The 18,669-nt window shown below is 53.8% G+C and overlaps 1 protein-coding gene across 1 annotated transcript; it reads right to left on the bottom strand.

The window, feature by feature from the left end:
• Positions 1 to 1,898: 1,898 nt before the first annotated feature.
• On the bottom strand, positions 1,899 to 17,727 carry BSND (barttin CLCNK type accessory subunit beta). Its single transcript, XM_013055629.2, has 4 exons — positions 15,420 to 17,727; positions 9,270 to 9,364; positions 7,078 to 7,332; positions 1,899 to 6,024 (listed from the first exon to the last, which is right to left on the bottom strand). The coding sequence occupies exons 1-4, from the start codon at positions 15,594 to 15,596 to the stop codon at positions 5,610 to 5,612; spliced, it is 942 nt and encodes a 313-aa protein (XP_012911083.1). The 5' UTR covers positions 15,597 to 17,727; the 3' UTR covers positions 1,899 to 5,609.
• Between the last annotated feature and the right edge of the window lie 942 nt (positions 17,728 to 18,669).

Raw genomic sequence — 18,669 nt, 5'->3', positions numbered from 1 at the left:
GGGGAGAGAGGACCAGCTCCAGCCTCGGGAGTAGTTGGAATTTGTGCCAGACCTTGAGGGATGACAGAGAAGGGGACGGAAGGCATCAGGCATAGGTAAGTGTCTAAACACAGGCAGCATGGTGGGAAAGATCAGGTTGGCTGCTGCCCTGGGAAGGGGCAAACAAATCAGCCATTAAGGGCAGTCGGGGCAGATCACGAAAGGTCTCAGACAGGAGGCTGAGGAATCTGTCCTTATGCTGTGGGCAATAGGGAGTCATGGAAGGTTATGGGAGCAGGGGCAAGTCTGCCCACAGCACTAGCACCGGGAAAGACACAAGCAGTTAAGTGCTCAATGGAACTTCACTGCCTGATGTATTGCTGTGTGTCTTTCTCCCGTCCTCAGCAGGGATGGAATGACCAGGACCTACTGGATAATGCGCACCAGGAATGGAAGTGTTCCATAGCTCTACCTCCTCTCCTCCATTCAGCCCTTCTCTGGGAGGATGGGCACATTCGCCCACTTCTCTGAGCCCATTTCCTCATCTGTAAAGTGGGGACAACACACCAACCTTGCAGGTTTTGAGGCTGACATGAGATCAGGCGAGCAGAGTCCGCGTGATACGCGCAGACCAGACGGCATAGGGCGGAAAGAGCACAGGCTTAGGGGACTTACATGTGAATCCTAGCTCTGCCCTAGGGGATTCCATTCTCTCAGGGCTGGTGGGAGAATCCAGTTCAGAGAGCTAATATACACACAGCCCCTGACACTCAGCAGGTGCCCAGAGCGCTGTCTGCTGCCTGTCTTGGCCAGCACAGTCCTGTTCTTCCTCCTCACTCCAGGAACACCACCAATCTTGCCAGAACGCTGCTCCTTCCTCCTGTTCCTGCTCCTGCTTGGTCCCTCTACAGCAGGGGGTTCCTTGCAGTGGGAGCCTTAGCTCTCTGCCGCTCGCTGTCAGTTTAGTTGCCCCCCAACAGCTGGCACACCATAGATGTCTGTGTCCTTTGCAAAGAGTTTTTCCCTGCATCATCTTACTGGGGAATTCATTCACCTACTGCCAATTTGTAAGCAGGATGGAGTTGATCCGCTTTGCACAGAGGAGGAATCGGAGACCCAGAGAGGAAAGGAAGGACATGTTGATGTTGTTCCAGCACCTGCTATGTGCCAGGAGTGTAACATTCATCAGTTCTCCAAATCATCCTCCCATTGCACACATGTGGACACTGAGGCTCAGAGAGGGGCAGTGACTTGTCCAAAGTCACACAGTAAGGAACTGCCAGAGGCTGAGTGCAAGCCCAGGTCTTTCTGACTCCAAAGTCTGGGATTTGGAACAAACATGTACAGCGTAGGGTTGACAGATCTGTCCCCAGGGCTGCTGTGAGGACCAACTGGGGTAATAGGCATGAGGCCAACTGGAACAGTGCTTAAGGACTGGGAATAGAAGTGAAATCGTGTCTGCCTCTACCTAATCACATGGCAAACAGGGACAGAAGCCTGGGAAGGGGGTGCCCAAGGTCAAGGCAAGGCCAAGCTCACTGCCCCCGGGACTACTCTCCCAGTTTAGGGGCAGGGACTATGCCTCCCGACCTTTCCCTCCCCAGACAGTGGAAAATTCCAAAGTTCCCCTGACCTGACCGGAGGGTGAAAAGAGCAGGAATTTTTTTTTTTTTTTTTTTTTTTTTTTTTTTTTTTTTTTTTTTAAAACAGTGGAGAATCTCTTCCTTTTTATTTTTTTTTTATATTTATTTTTTTTTAATTTATTTGACAGAGAGAGATCACAAGTAGGCAGAGGCAGGCAGAGAGAGAGGAGGAAGCAGGCTCCCCGCTGAGCAGAGAGCCCGATGCGGGGCTCGATCCCAGAACCCTGGGATCATGACCTGAGCCGAAGGCAGAGGCTTAAACCACTGAGCCACCCAGGCGCCCCAAGAGCAGGAATTTCTGCCATGGTACAAGGATCTGGAGCCTGGGGCTGAGGGCTGACATCCCAGGGCTTGCCATGGCCTCAGGTCCATACAGCGCCCCCCCCACCGCCAAACCCTTGGACCTGCAGGAAGACTTCACCCTCCTCCCAGCTCATCAGCCAACGAAGGGGGCCATCCCAGAGACCCATGTTCTTGGTGGAGACGGAAAGTTCTCAAGGCCAAGGGAACAGAGCACAGTGGTGGGTTTTCAGGTGTAACCAGCTGGTGAAGCAGATCATGGAGTTTGGGGAGGTCAGAGTGGAATGGAATGAGAGCCCCTCTGCCCCCTTGCTCCTCAAACTTTAAAAAAAGTGCTGCAGACACTTCCTTTCAAATGAACTCCGTAGCATGTGCTCCTCCCCACCCCATGTCCCCCATAGTCACTAGCAAGCCCCAGGGGAGGAACCCCCCCTGCCAGGCAGTGAGCCCTAAGGAAGAACAGCGGCCTGTCAGCCAGGGGCCAGCCCGACCCTCGCAGCTCAGCCTCGGTGTCCTGTTGAACGTGAACAATTCCACAGAACACCAGCATCAGGCAATGCCATGCGGGGACCATGCTGGCAAATCGCAACCACTCGGGAGCCACGGCAGAGCACAGGCAAGCATGAACGCCGTTTCTGAGCCACCACGGATGCCCACACTGCCTTCTCCTGGCTGGGCAGACACCAGCTGGCCAACGACAGCTTCAGCTTGGACCTAGCCTTCCCTCCTTCTAGATCACATTGGCTAACCGCACAGTTAGTTCTGCTTCCCGACACTATCCAGCATGGAGCAGAGCTCTGCTTCTCTAGACCCTCCCTCAAATCCCCTCTTGGTAAGCTCTTTTTCATGCCCTCTGAGACCCAGTTCCCGTGGGGGTCCATCCTTCTCACTGCCATGAGTAATAAACCAGATATTAACTTCGGGTGAGCAGCCGGCGAACCCTCCCGCAAGGCATGGGCAGACCGATTCTGCCAAATACCCCCACTGCCTAACTCTGTGGAAGTCCAAGGCAGGAGGCCATCACCTCCCTTTGGCATATAAGGAAAGCAGGAGCCCCAGAGGCAACCAGACTCGCCCAAGTTCACAGCGTAGGGTGACTCTATCATTTACCATCCAAGTGGGATGACTTTGATAGTGCAAGTGTGCACGAACAGTCAGTGAGCAGGGACAGTGGGTCTAAGCCAGGACTGTCCAGGGCAGACCAGGCATACAGCATCCAGCAGCAGGATGTGGGGGGAGCCAGTACTGGCAAAGCCTGAATCTCACCATCTCTCCCTTCCGCCCCGAGCACAACCCTCCCCTGCCCCGTGCTCCCTACGACTGGGTTAGTCTCTCTGCTGGCCGGCTGGCAGCCCGGGGCTCTGGCTTCTCTGGGTAGGGATGGGGAAGGCATGCAGTTGTGATTCAGGCATGTGGGGCTACTCCAGGCCTTCTGGACCACATAGCTGTCCCCCGGGGTCATCCCCCCCCTGCTTGACATTTGCTTTCCAGAGGGTGCCCTCGGTGCCTGCCAAGCACGATGCCTTATTTTGCCTGCCCAGAGGGGGAACAGGTGGTTTCACATGAAGGAATTTGCAGGTGAAAGTGACCCCTTTAAACACTGAAAACTTTATTTTAGCTCTTTGCCCAGACAGCCCTTCTGATGCAGGTCACCTGCTGCCTGACCTCAGGAAGCAGGACAGAGGAACACGAGGCACCTTGCCATGTCCACTGTCATGGGGCCATTGGTGGGACCATGTTACAGCAGAGGGCATGCACCCGGGGGCAGCCCTCACTACGGAAGGTAGTAATGACCCAGAATGAAAGAGGAGTGTTTCCAGGGGCGCACACTTCTTCTTCTTCTTCTTCTTTTTTTTTTGTTTTTTTTTTTTAAGATTTCACTTATTTATTTTATTGGGATGGGGGGCAGAGTCTTGACTCTGCTCTTAGCACAGACTCAGCACTGTGCTGAGTTCGGAGTCAGATGTGGGGCTTGATCTCATGACCCTGAGACCAGGGCCTGAGCTGAAACCAAATGGAGGCTTAAGCAATGGGGACCGCCCAGGCAACACAGGGGCATGCACTTCTGACTCAGCCCATGGGGCAGTCCTTTCCCTCGGCCGAGATCCCCACCCCTAACCCAGAAGCCTAGCTTAGATGAAGGTCCCCTCCACCCAGTGGGCCATGGTGCAAGCTCTGAGTGCGCAGACCTCATGGGAAGTCGTGCCACTGCCCTCTTCTCCGAAGCAGCTGCCGTCCACGCTGGGGACACAGCACAGATCTGCCTCACCAAAGCGAGACACGGCAGAGTTGCAGTATAGTCATGTATCTTCAGGGCCTGCTCAGGCAGCCTGAGCCACCTGTCCCTGCATTCCATGGGTGGTGTGGTTGTCACTCGGCTGCCTCTGGACTCCATTGTCCATTTCTAACTTCTCTGCACCCTCCTTGGCTTGCACTCAGCACTCCGTTCCTAGCTTACAAGGCACCAAGTTCAGTAAATGGTAAGCTCTTGGAGGGCAAGAACCTTATCAGTTCATGTCTTTCTCCTCCTAAAAGTCCTGGCTTTGTGTTCAGCACACAGTAGGTGCTCAGCAAACGTCCCCGAATCCAACCGAAACAAGCCAGGAGGCTTCACCTCACCCCCCATCCTCAGCCAATGCAGACATATTCTGCAGGGAAGGGGGTTTCTCTGAGGCCTTTCTGCCTGCCTTTGTGACCCCAGTGCAGGCCATTTGGAGGTTTGAATGCCTGAGGGTGAGGGGCCTCGGGGTCTAAGAGTTGGGGGATGGGGGCATTATCTGCAAAAGGCTCTGTCAGTTTTGTAAGCCTTCGATGACTGCTGATCTGAGCACAGGAGATACCCAAGTGAGTAGTGCCGAAGTCTAGCCTTGAGCTGGCAGTCACCCTCCAGCAATGTACAAGGCCCGCAGGTGGCACAGAGGAGCCAGAAGAAGTAACTCATTCTGGGAGGTGATAGCATTAGGAAAAGCTTTCAGAGGACGGGCATCTGTGCCGGGGTTTGAAGGATGAGCATGAATTTGCCAGATACGGAAGCAAAGGGCATGCTGGTGGAGGGGACAAGCCTGGGACGGGCTTGGGGAGTGAAGGAGGACTTGGCATTGGAGGAGCAGAGGCTGTGGCATGGGGCTGACCAGAGAGAAAGTCAGAAGGTCCACGGAGGTGAGGCATGGCAGGTTTTGGATCTGGGGCAATGGGAAACACAGGACGAATTTGGGCAGGATAGACGTGGCTAAGCTCTGATGAAGAAAGATCACACCGTCCATCTGGGTACGGGACAGCAGAGGGGACATCAGGGGGTGGCTATAGGACTTCACAGGAACAGGCACCCTGAGCCTTCACTGAGGATCGGGGCCTCAGGGATAGCACCAAGAAAGGTTCTGTTCAGAGACCCGCTATGGGGGGAGGCAGAAAAGGCTCTTGAGGGCCCCAGCAGCTGCAAATCTTCTCAGGGAACCGTATTTTACCTTCAACACTTCACCAAAGAAAGTGAACAGTGAAAGCAATGTCTCCCAGACAGCAAGCATCCCCTCCCTGAGCTCCGCTTTGAGCCCTCCAAGTGCTCTCCGGCCCGCTGTCTCGCATGAACCTCCACATAACCCCATTTTGCAGACAGGGACACTGAGGCCCTGTGAGGTCACATGGGGGTTAGCGGCAGTGCGGGGCTAGAACCCAGGGAGAAGATCCATCTCAGGCCTGGGCATCAGGCTCAAAGCCCACTTCCTTGTCTGGGAGGGGGTCCCCAGGGCTGTCTGGCAGCCCATAGTACAAGTCTTCTTCTTCCTGTTCTGGCTCCTCGGCGCCTGTGTCTAAAGTCTTCTCTTCCTCCTCCTTTGTCCTCTGGGATGGCTGCTGATAGCTGGACAGGGCAGCAGCCCCCTGCTGGCCCTCTGGGGGCGCATCCGCTGTCATGGGGGCGTCGATCAGGGCAAAGTCGTGGAAGCGGTCCAGCTGGCACTTGCAGGCCCAGGGCTCCCGAGTTGGGCGATGAGGCTCCTCCCCCTCTGGGGGCGAGGGGTGGGGGCTGCCGCTCTCACTGGAGTCCACATCCAGCTCATCTTGGAAGGAAGCCAAGGGTGCAGGGCCCCGGGGACAGGCCTGGAGGCTGCAGGAGCAAAGGACCAGAGAGCCAGGGTAGCCCCGAGTCAGAAGGTCTGGGTCCCAGTTCTAGCCACTAGCTGCAAGGCCCAGGGTAGGTGAGTTTGCCTGTCTGGGCTCAGTGTCCTCCCCTATAAAGTGGGACAGCGTAATCGTACTCTCTTATGGTTGTCTCTGAGGATTACAGCACATGGTGTGTGCAAAGTCCATTGCGCACATAGTAGGTGCTCAAGAAATGGGGGGGGGGGTGCCTGGGTGACTCAGTGGGTTAAAGCTTTTGCCTTCAGCTCAGGTCATGATCCCAGGGTCCTGGGATCAAGCCCCACGTCATGTTCTCTGCTCTGCAGGGAGCCTGTTTCCTCCCCTCTCTCTCTCTGCCTGCCTCTCTGCCTACTTGTGATTTAAAAAAAGAAAAAAAGAAATGGGATTATGTTATGATCCCCATGTTATGATCTAAACCAGGTTCTTTCCCAGCCTCTCTGGCCACTCAGGGGTCTCCTGTGGGCCCTCAGCCTCCACCACACACACAGCACCATACCCTTCTGTTCCCTCGTCACCTCCCCCATTGGACTGGGAGCTCCTTCAGGGTGGGAGCCTTTGCGGTCTGGTGGGAGTAGGTGCCTGGCAATGTTGGTGGGATGAGTGAATAAATGGATGGATGGGAACCCAGATCATAACCAGCCCAGGACAGGACGGGCGCGAGTGCCCAGCCCGAGGTCACAGAGTGCATCAGCAGCAGAGTTCAGATTTGAACTTGCTGTCCCAGCTCTCACAATAGCCCTCTGAGGTGGGAGTGATTGCTCCCACATGGGGAAACTGAGGCTCAAGAGGGGAAGAAACTTGCCAAAGCTACACAGTGAGGAGCTGGGATTTGAACCCAGGCCTGGGTGACTAAGCCAGACTCGTGTGTCTGCTCTACCCGCTGCATCTCAGGGTGTCCCCACGCATCCCCCACCCTCTCTACTCCCAAATGTCCCCAACCAGCCCTGAGTGGCCCACAGCCCTGCCTGCTTCACGCAGGAACTGAGCAGCACCCCACCCCTGCACTCCGCCCACTCACCCAGGCCTGCTCGGAGTCGGGTTGCTTCCTCCCTCGTCCTCATCCGAGCCTCTGTGGATGACCACCGCAGCCTCCATCCAGCCCTGAGACCCACAGGGGCCACCTTGTCCTCCATCGCTGGCTCCTGGCTGGGGGGCCAGCAGCGGGCGAGGGTCCTCATGGTAGCCCATGACCTTCATCTGGATGTGACTGAAGTCGGGCAGGCTCTGGTCATAGGCAGCTTCCTCCCACAGCCTGATGTATGGGGGCTGAGGGCTGGGCAGGGCACGGCAGAGAGCAGAGAAAGAACAGGCAGGTGAGTCCACTTAGCGAACACCACAGGAGGAGACATCAGTATTGTCCCCCCCACCCTTGCTGCTCTGGACATCTGGTCTCCCCTAATCTCTGGACTTTAGGGGAAGTAACTGTACCCAGTCCACGGATAGGAAAACTGAGGCCCAATAAGTCTTGGCAGAGCTCAGACTCTCAGACCAGTCAGTGCTCCTCTCACTGCACATCCCCAAGGTTAACCCCAAGAGTCCACTTGTGAACCTCAGACCAGTTTGCATTGACGGAGTATGTGCTGCGCTGCAGACGGTGAGCTAAGAGCCCACAACTCCCACCGCATTTATCCTGCACCGTGAAGCCGAGCAATCGTTCCCGTGGTTCAGTTGAGGACGCAGCAGCAGCAACAGCCTGGTTAGTGCGTGCTCCTTGGCTCAGGCTGTGTCAGGGGGCTCCTCGAATCCCCACCTTACCTGGGAGCGGGGAAGCATGGAGACTTGGGATGGGTCGCCCCGAGTGCCTCAAACACCAGGTTACAGTGTTGGGGCTCCAGACATCCCATCCCGTGCCCTTCCCTATGTGCTCTACTGCCTCTCCAGGAAGTGAGGCGCAGGGACTAGATCCCTTGCCCACGATCACACAGGAGGAGCCCAGAGCTCAGCTAGGTGCAGTGGCTCTTCCTGTATGACCATTTTATGCCCACCCAGGGTCTAGCCACCTCACTCCCCTGGGGACATGTGGTCACTCTGTACGCCAGGAACAGAAAATATCATCACTACCTTTTTCTGCAAGCAAAGCAGAGTTCCAGAGCCCTGATCACAGACCCTGGACCTGCAGCCCAGCCTTCTGAGTGCAGAGTTTCAGCCTCCAGAGGGTGTGGAGGGTGGGACCCCAGGGACCCCACACACATCCAGGGCGGGAGTGCTCGCTGCTGTGTCCTGGGGAGCCAGGCCTGGCACCTCCACGGAGGCAGGTCTGGTCTGGTCCATCCGTGGCTCCCTGGGAGGTTTGAGGCCTGTGATTATACTTCTTTTTTTGTTTGCTTGCTTGTTTGTTTTGTTTTAGAGAGAGAGAAAGAGAGGGTGAGGGGGAGAGGGAGAGAATCCCAAGCAGGCTCCATGCCCAGTGCAGAGCTAGAGGCGGGGCTCAATCTCATGAACCTGGGATCGTGACCTGAGCTGAAATCAAGAGTCAGATGCTTAACTGACTGAGCTACCCATGCGCCCTACGATTGTGCTTCTTGAGCCTCAGTTTTTTGCTCGTGTAAAGGGCCCAACAGCCCCACTTCCCAGGGTTCCTATGAGGACTGGAGGAAGTAATGAGTGCCAACTGCTTGCTTTGATCTCAGGTTGATAGAAAATATGTCTTGCTAATGAAGGCACACTGAGAGAGGGCCCACCACGCACCAGGTTCTGTTCTTAGTGTTTCCTTACATTAACTCCCTCACCCCTCCCTGAAGCCCTGGGAGAAAGGTGTGATTAATACCCCTGTTTTGCAGATGGGGCAAAGAGAGGCACGTTGCATTCCCCAAATCCCATAGCTGGTAAGTGGAGAGCCACAGGGCTGTGTCTGGCTGTCCACATGCCCCTTTTTTGCCATAGAAGATGTCACAGCTGTTTGGAATTTAGGGCTACACCTGTTTTTTATTTGGGTCAGCCACGAATTTGCCCTCAGAAGGACAAAGACCCTGAGCCTCAGTTCCCCAATCTTTAAAATGGGGGATAATAATGCCTCCCTCGTAGAACTGAGGGTTCAAAACAAGTCCTGATTTCAAACAGCATGCTCTCAGTAAGCGAGGGGGCAAAGCAGGAAGCTGGACCCAGCAGACGGATACCCCCCACCCCTCTCCATCACCCTCCATTGAAAGAGGAGACTGGCCTGAGGGGCTCCCCCTGCTCCACCCCTGTCCTGGAGAGCCTGACACCTACCTCTTCATCTCAGCAGCGAGCCCATTCTCCAGCAGGCCCAGCGCCTTTGGGGACAGGATGCCTTGGAAGTCAGAGTCAGCGGGTATGAAGGTGATCTGCAGGACAAAGGAAAGAAGGCTTCTCTGTGGCTCCCACAGCCATCCTGACAGGGGTGGGCCTCCGTGTGACAGCAGAGGAGCCTGCTCAGGGCCCAACTCCAGGGGGTGGAGGCATCTCTGGGCTCTTACTCCCAGGGGCTCTTCACCCAACAGACATTTACCTGGCACCAGCTGTGTGCCAGGCAGTCTTTCAGGCACTAGGTGGCAGCACTGAGCAAATGAGCCAAACATCCCTGCCCCAGAGGACCGGTATCTTGTCACTTCCCAGGATACTTGTCCGGTGCCCAGAAGGTGCCTGGCACAGTGTAGGGGCTTCATCCATATCTGGTGAGTGAGTATCATGTATTTCTTGGCACAGAGGTTGTGGTGGGGGACAGGGAGGTGAATGGCTGTAATTGCACCCACTAGTCCCCATTCTGGAACATTCAGGGATCAGGAGGTCTCTGTAAGTGCAGCACATGGGGTGGGGACCGGATGGCAGAGGGGAGGCAGGTCATAAAGGAGTCAGCGGGATGAGACAGAGAAGCCCTGTTTTTGGGGTCTGGGAGACTGTGGAAGATTCCTTCCTTGGGCAGGTCTTCTCTCTGCTCAGAGCCTCTATGTGCCTCTCTATAAAAGGGGCTAACCTCAAAGAGATATTGGCGGGCACTGTTCACAACAGCCACAAGGTGGAAAGAACCCAAGTGTCCAACAGCAGATGAATGGATCAAGAAAATGTGGCACATGCACACAATGGGTCATTATTCAGCCTTAGAAAGTCGGGAAGCTCAGACACATGCTACAACATGAACGAGTCTTGAAGAAATAAGCTAGTAAGAAAGAGACAGATGCTGTAGGAGTCCAGTTCCATAAGATACCCACAATAATCAAATTCATAGGCAGAGTAGAATGGTGGTTGCCACAGACTGGAGGGAGAGGGGTGGGGAGTTTCTGTTTAATGGGTAGTAAGTTTCAGTTTGGCAAGATGGAAAGACTTCTGGAGATGTGCACAACAGTGTGCATTTAATTAACACTACTGAACTGTAGGAGCACCCTGCTCACTCAGCTGGGGGAGCGTGTGACTCTTGATCTGGGAGTTGCAGGTTTGAGCCTCATATTGGTATAGAGATGGCTAAAAAATAAAAAATGTATATATATTTTTAAAAACTGTACACTTAAAAATGGTTAGGACAGTAAATTTTATGTTATGCATATTTTACCACAATTTCTTCAAGTGGGGCTGGAGATACCTATCTCCTAGGGTTGCCGTGAAGATCCCATGAGATAATGTAGAAGGAAGCCCCTGGCACAATGCTGGGCACATAGTAGCTGCTCAGTAAACCATAGTTCATGCTACTGAAGATGAAATTATTTGACCTCTTTGAGTCTTGCTCTCCTCAACTGAAAATTTGTTCAACAAATATTTGACAAGACCCCACTGTGTTATAACAGGGTTGTAAACAGCAACTCCTTTTGTCTCTTCCTACAGAGCGTGATGAGTAAAAGACACTTGTCTGTCCCAGAAAATTCCATCCTGCTAGGAGGAAGGAAATGATGGATGGAGAGGTCCCTAGAACTCCTATGCAGAGTGAGCTTCCTTGAAATGTCTAGAAATAAGGAATGGATCTCAGTAGCTTCCACACTCTCCAAGGATACCCTGCACTTGCCAGCTGGCTCGGTACTTCTTAGAAGCTTCCCCTTTCTCTGCCTCATTACCTCATGGCCCAATCAACACTTCCTCCCATTTCTCCTCTTCACCACCATCACCATCATCATTATCACTACACCCACTACGCCCACCTCTACCATCACCATTATCACCATTACTACAACCATCACCATCATCACCACCACCACCATCATCTCCATCAACATCATCATCATATCATCTTCTCCATCACCACCATCACTATCATCACCATCACCACTACCAACACATCACCATGATCACCATTACTACAACCATCATCATCATCACCACCACCATCACCATCACTACCACGACTACCATCAGCATCATCACCACTACTACAACCATCACCATCATCGCTACCACCACCATCATCATCTCCATCAACATTATTACTGCATCATTACCATCACTATCACCATCATCACCACCACTACCACTATCATGATCTCCATCACCATCATCATATTATCATCACTATCACCATCATCACCATCATCACCTCCATCACCACCATCACCATCATCACCACCACCAACACATCACCATTATCACCATTACTATAACCATCACCATCATCACCTCCATCATCATGATATCATCACCATCACTACTACCATCATCAACTCTATCAACATCATCATCATATCATCATCACCATCACCACCATCACCATCACAATTATCACCTTACTACAACCATCATCATCACCACTACTCCCACCATCATCTCCATCATCCCCATGATGATGATCACTATTACCATCATCACCATCACCACCACATCATTGTCAACATCGTCATCATCATCACCATTACTGCTATCATCATCCCCATCATCATGATAATATGCATCATCATATTATCATCACATCACCATCATCTCCATCACTACCATCACCATCATCACCAACACATCACCATTATCACCATTACTACAACCATCACCATCATCATCATATCATCATCACCATCACCACCACCACCACCATCATCACCTCCATCAATATTATCCTCATATCGTCACCACCCCACCACCATCTCCATCATCACCACAATGATGTTCACTATTAGCATCATCATCATCACAATACATCATCACCATTATCACCACAATGAAGAGGCTGATAGAAAAGGAAAGTCTAGAATGTGTTAGAACACAAGTCCTTTAAAGTGGGGGAGACAGACAGTGTTGAAACTGGTGAGGGGATACCAGACTATGAAGATCCCAGAACATCAGACTAAGTAGTTCACTGTTTACCCAGAGGCAATGGGAGCCCTGGAGAAGTTCTCAGCAGGAGAATATACAGACAGATTTGTGTTTCAGCAGAGCACCAAGCAATCACCAAAGGAAGGGAGCAGAGGAGAGAGGGATACCCATGGAGAAGACAGATCCATTCACCACCAGTCAGGGGCCTGGTCCTAGACTTTTTCTCTGCCAACCCTTCCCTTCTCCCAGCAGCCCAGGCCCCCTCAGCCAATGGACACAGCATCCCTGACTGTCTCATCTTCCAACTTTGCCCCAATTCCTCCTCCTGTCATGCCTGAAGTCCGGCTGACCACCACATCTGACTAAGTTTACTTCAAAAAGTCAATGAGATAAGCTCAGTAGAAGCTCAGTCCTATATCCAACCACAGCAGGGACTGGACATTTGCTGAATGAACAATGTTTTCTCCGTTCTGCAGTCCTGGGTTCAAATGCTGCTGCAGGCAGTGCAGGGCCCCATCACTTCTCACCCAGCCCAGTGTAGGAGCTTCCTCCACTGGCCTAGTTGCCCCTTCCTCCTCTCAGATGTCAGCCTGATAACTTCCCTCAACTGCAAAGATAGTCATGTCCCTCTCTTGTCTCATCAACTAAAGGGTAAGGTCCAAATTATTTAGCATGGCATCCCAGGCCCTGCGGAGCTGAGTCCATTCTATCTCCACCTTCCTTCCAATTGCCGCCGGGCACCAGCCATGTTGACCCACTCTCCTTGTTTTTACCTCATTCTTTTGATTGTGCTGTTCCTTCTTCCTGGGAAGTTTCCCTCCATCTTCTCTGCCTGGCCAACTTCAACTTAGCTTGAAGGCTAGCTCATCTTCTCCGTGAAGCCTACTCCCTCCCTGACAGGCAGAAAATTATCTCCCTGACAAGATCCCCAGTACTTCAAAGACAGGGACAGCTCAAATCTTGTTACTACTATATCTTAATTGGCTGATTCCCTACCCTTATATTTATATTTTGTTCAACCCAGACAATTCCCATTTGTGGGGCACTGAGAGAGAGGGGAGGATGGGCACCAGCATTTGCTGAGGGCTCTGATGGGCCAGGCACAGAGACGATGTAGGAAACAGGGCCCCTCCCTCTAGCACACCTCCCTGGTCCACAGCACACTTTCCTTCCTTGCCTGCGTCTCTAAAACACACACTCACATAGACCCACACCAGTGCCCACACCCCTGCACACACATTCAGAGACCTGACCAATGCCACAAACACCATTCCTGAGGACAATGTCTGATGCCAGCTCACCGACACAAGACCCCACTGGTTCCCCACACGGGCCCATGCAAGGCTCCACCAAGGTCACAGAAGAGGGGCAGAGGGAGGAGGGAGTTGAAGCTGGGCCTGCTGGACACGAAAGTGCACACTGTTTCTACCCTGCCTTGCTGCCTCCCCAGCATCTGAACACGTGAACCTATCAACAGTTACTCATTAATACCCAGTAGGGTTCCCTCTCCGCTTTCTCCCTCACCCGTCACTGCCACTGGGTCCCTCTCCCTTCCACCCCCCCCCCCACCTCCCTGCAGAGCCACCTCTGGTAAAGGGGGAGAGGACAGGAAGGACATGGCCCTCCACACCCCTGCTGTCCCCTTCTCAGGCCCCAGGATCCAGCCTCCTCCTCACTGGGAGGATGACAACACAGGTGGGGACACAGGTGGCTTGGGTCCTAGGGACCTCTTCTCACAGTGACCTGTGCTCAGGGCATTGCACAGAGGCTCGTTGACTGTAAACTGCTCAGTAAATGGCTACAAACCAGTCCAGACCGCCCCAGCACTGAACACACTGAAGCCCGGGGCTGGCCCATGGAGGGGGCAGGGCTGGGGAGAGCCGGGCCCAGGCCCCCAGGAGCTTCCTCCCTCCTCCCCAGAACCCTTGAGCACAGCCACCCAGGTGGGAGGGCTGCATGTCGTGGGGGCTACCCAGGACCTGGAGGCCTATATCCTTACGTGTCAGGACCCACAGGGCCCCTCAAGGCACCCCCTCACCCCCCCCCACTTCCTGACACACACTTTGTACAAATGAGGAAACAGGCTCAGAAAGGGAAGGTGCTTGACCAAAGTCTGCCCAGCAGTTAGAGACAGAGCCCAAGTTCTCTCCTTCTCTCCCTGGGTCTGTCTGACCAGTTGTGTGATCTTGGAAAAGTCGCTCATCCTCTCTGGGCCCTGAAGGATTACAGCTCCTGACATGGTCCACACATTGTTGGGAGGACCAGCAACAGTGAGACTGGAAACTCTTCTCCTATATACAACACCCTACTCGTCACAAAACAGTCCTCCCTCCTGTCTCTTCTCTGGTCTTCATAATAACTCCGGGAGGCTGGAAGAAGTAGGAGCTTGGGGCCCCTTTTACAGATGAAAGAAACCAAGGTTCCGAAAGGCAAAGACCCACAGAGTTTGAGACAGAGCTGGAACTAGAACTCAGGACTCCCAAACCAGTGCTCTTCTCATCACTAAGTCACTGATAAGGCTAGGCGTACATTAAAGGGAAGAGTACATTAAGCTGCCCCACCCACGTCGGCAAGGTTACTGCAGACCCGCCCCGCAACTCTCCGCAGCTCCGGGACACAGGGAAAGCCCTCCAAGGGGGAGGCTTGTACTTTAAGTCCTACGTACGTGGCTGAGCGGCAACCCTGACTCTGACCCTTGGGAGCTGTGGAACCTCACCTTTCTGAGCCTGGTACTTCCTCACTCCACTCTGAAATGAACTACAGACAGTACCAGAAAGTTCCAGATGAGGATGAACTGTGTACTCTGTGAAAGCAGTAATGCCTGGCAGGCAGGAAACTACTCCTTAGCTGTAGCCACAAGCACAGAATCGTGGGTTGGGTTTCTTGCGTCTCCTTCATGGTTCAGGGTTCCAGACCCAAGGGGCTTCTGATTAGTCCTTACATGAGGGAAGCACACAGGGAGGGACGGAGGGATGGAGGGAGGGATGGAGGAACGGAAGGAGGGATCGGTGGAGGGAGGGATGCTCAGGAGGGCAGAGTCGAAGGAAAGAGAGAGGGGAGGAGGGGAGGATGGAAAAACCAGGGAAAGATGGGGGACCATACCCAGAACAGAAGCACAGTCCCCGACCCTCCTGGGCCTGGGCCAGCAGCCCTCCCGATGCGGCCACTGCCTACCTTGGGGTAGCATTGGCACATGCTCCAGATGACGCCCCCGATCACCATGATGCAGCCCATAGCGTAGAAGGTGCCGTAGACTTGGGGCCGGTCGTGGCTCATGAGGAACGTGCCGAGGGCCAGCAGGAAGAGCCCCAGCACAATGAAGCCGATGCGGAAGGTCTTCTCGTCGGCCATGGCTGCCTGGCCCAGCCCCGGTATAAGGGGGGCCGGTGAACCCCTGCAGACACCCGCACACGCTCACACAGAGAAGGACGACGCTCCAGGACCACTGCAAGCTGGGGCTCCAAGTTCAAGGGAGGGAGGCTCCCTCCAGGGCCAGCTGTAGTCGGGTGCACCGTTCACCAGGCTGGAGGAGCTACGCTTCGATGGCCCTATGCCACCCCCCCCTCCACCTTCACTCCCTCTCACCTTCCCTCTGGGCCCAGCCAGTGCTTGCATGTGTGTGTGTGTGTGAGAGAGAGAGAGAGAATCTGAACGAGGGAAAACATGAGGGAGGGACAGGGGGAGGTTTCAGGGGCTGAGCCCTAGCCAAGACTTCAACATCACCTCATTTGCCTGCGTGGGGCTGAGCTGGGCTGGACAGGTGGCCCCGTGCCATCGGCCAGGGAAGCAGGGTACAATCCCACAGCCAAAAGACACCGACATGCCGCTGGAAGATTTTAGGGTCCCCGGGGCCAGCGTTTTAGGATCCTGAAGCACTCTGGACTCTTCAAGGTCATGGGTCCATCTGGGGTTCAGGAATAATAGCTTCTCCTTCAACAGCCCTCAGATCCAGCCAGGCTGCACTCTACAGTTTGCAGGGGAAGGGTTGGGGGAGTTCCCTATAATAGCTCAGGAGACCCTCACAAATGAGAGCTTGCCAAGGGGTCAGGAAGGGCTGAGAGTCGCCCAGTCACATCCAGGTTTGATTCGCCAGGCGAACTTGGGCTGGTGGCTCCACTCTGGGCTTGAGACTTGTCACCTGTGCAAGTGGGTGGTGGGGAGTGCGGATGTGCGCGGTCTCCGTCCGGCGGGAGCCTCTCGCGCCCCCTGGTGGCCCTCATGATACACGCTCTGGAAAACGCTCAGCTCCCAGTTCAATCAGGCGTGTCTGTCGCTCAGCCCCAGGTTATCGCGCTCATTTCACAGGAGAGAAAACGGAGCCCGGGGAGTGGCAGGGACTTGCCAGTACCTCCCCAAACCGAGTCGGTGGCTAAACGAGGACAGAGACCCATGTAGTCCAACCCCGATGTAGATAGATCTGGTCCTTAGCCCTTCCAGAGAGGCCTCCCGGTCACCCGAGCATTGTCCTCCGCACCCCACCTTTTATCTCCTTTCCCAGAGAGCCGCGGTGATGGTTACAGGGGAACATGTGTGTCCCGTTCTCCCTGCTTTCCGCTGCTCCCCTCCTGCCTGCTTGTGGCCTTTCCCTCCCAGCCAAGCAGGGGTCAGTGGGAGAGCAGGCAAGAGACCTTATCTCCCAGTAGAGGGCGCTCTAACCGCTGTTTTCTTCATCTCAGATCCACTCAGGATCCTTCCAAGATCCTCAGAGACAAACAGGGAAAAGATCACACCAATTTGACAGATGCAGGAACTGAGGCTCTTGGAGGCAAGGTGAGCTACCCAAGGTCACAAACCTTGTGAATATCAGAGCAAGGAATTCAAACCAGGTCCCCAATCAGTCTCTTGCTAAACAGCTATTCCCTGCCGGACACCCTGAGGTCCGAGGCCCTCTTGATAAATATGGGATTTTCAGAGAGCAGAGGCACTTGGTCCCACTTTCTGGGCCACCGTAAGGCTCTGAGACATGGGTGAGGCCCAGCACATGCACAAAGAAGAGAGAGGGATGGACTTGGGGGAAGGCAGGGAATGGGAGGAACAAAGGGACAGATTCATAGAAGGGATCCTTGAGAGGATCCTTGAGAGGTCATTTAGAGTTCTGTCAGGGAAGGAAAAAAAATTCAAAGTGATCAGCAAGTTCAAAGGCCCAGGGGTAAGTAATGGCTGGAGTGAAAACTCTAAATGCCAAGCACACCCTCGCCCCCTCTCCACCTTACCCTGCATACTCCTCCCCTACCTCCTCAGACCTGCCTCTCCCATGTCAACTCCATCCTTCCAGCATTATTGAGGCCATTACCTGGGTATCCCGGCCAGCATCCTTACTTCCTCTTCACACCCATATCCTGTTGGCTCTATCTCTAAGATGTAAGAGTCCAATCACTTTTCACCCCCAAATTCTACCCATCACTCTGGTCCCAGTGCCCATCCTCTGTCTCCCTGAATGGTCCCTGCTTCTACCCTTGCCCCCTGAAGTCTCTTTTCAACCCAAATGCCGGATCAGGGCATGTCATTGCTCTGTTCAGAACCCTGGAAGGGCACCCTGTTTTATCAGAGTAAAAGCCAGAGACCTCAAAAACAGCCTACCAGTCCCTGGATAATTTGTCCTTGCCGCCCCCCCAACGCCCCCCACCCCGAGCCCATCTCCCGCCCAGCCTTCCTGTCACTACTCCAGCTCCCTGGCTACGTACTCTTCTCAGAATACAATGCAACCCAAGGTCTTTGCACCTGCTGTTCCTTCTGCCTGGAAAACTCTGCCGACCCCCTCCCTCTCCTTCTTCAAGCTTTTGTCCAAAAATCATCTTCACGTTGAGGCCTTCTGCTTTAATGTTTAAAACCGCAGCACTCCCTCCTCTCAGGGTGTCCTCTTTTCCTGATTGGTTTTTCTCCAGTAGCATGCGCATCTATCATGCTAGTTACATTGTTTATTCCTCTCTTGTCTGTCTCCTGCTAAGGCAGGGGGAACTTTGTTTTGGTCACTGTTTTAGACCCAGGGGCTAGAATGGGCGAGGCTCTTGATTGATACTGGGGAATGGAGGGATGCGTAGAAGTTCCAGAAGAGAGGGAGGCCAGAGAGAGAAGCACAGGCAGGCTTGAATGAAACTCCTGGCTCTGCAGTTGTTCTCTGTCATTTTACTTATCTGAGGCTCAGTTTCCTTGCTTGGTAAATGGGAACACCACCTGCAGAGCAGCCATGATGATGGGAACAATGCAGAGGCCTGCCCCGACATGCAGTCCGCCCTCAGGGAATGCTGCCCTTATCCAGCTGACTGAGTCTCAGGACTTTGAAACTGCTTGCTGTGTGACCCTGGGAAGGTTACTTAACCTCCCTGAGCTGGCTTTCTCATCTGTAAATGGGGTGAGGTAGAAATGGGGGATGCAGAATGTAGCTGAGAGAACAGACATTTCTACTACATCTGGAAAGTAAGTC

Source organism: Mustela putorius, unplaced genomic scaffold (assembly GCF_011764305.1).
Source record: "Mustela putorius furo isolate JIRA1106 unplaced genomic scaffold, ASM1176430v1.1 tig00003853_pilon_pilon_pilon, whole genome shotgun sequence".
In the NCBI taxonomy this organism is placed as follows: Eukaryota; Metazoa; Chordata; class Mammalia; order Carnivora; family Mustelidae; genus Mustela; species Mustela putorius.
The sequence above is the reverse complement of the archived record's forward strand: the minus strand, read 5'-3'. Positions and strand labels throughout refer to the sequence as shown.

Excerpts from the sequence above, each read along its gene's own strand:
- BSND (XM_013055629.2), bottom strand. The coding sequence starts at position 15,596 with ATGGCCGACGAGAAGACCTTCCGCATCGGCTTCATTGTGCTGGGGCTC. Across the intron at positions 9,365-15,419 it reads TGTGCCAATGCTACCCCAAG|ATCACCTTCATACCCGCTGA; the intron begins GTAGGCAGTGGC and ends TTTGTCCTGCAG. Across the intron at positions 6,025-7,077 it reads CCGACTCCGAGCAGGCCTGG|CCTCCAGGCCTGTCCCCGGG; the intron begins GTGAGTGGGCGG and ends TTGCTCCTGCAG.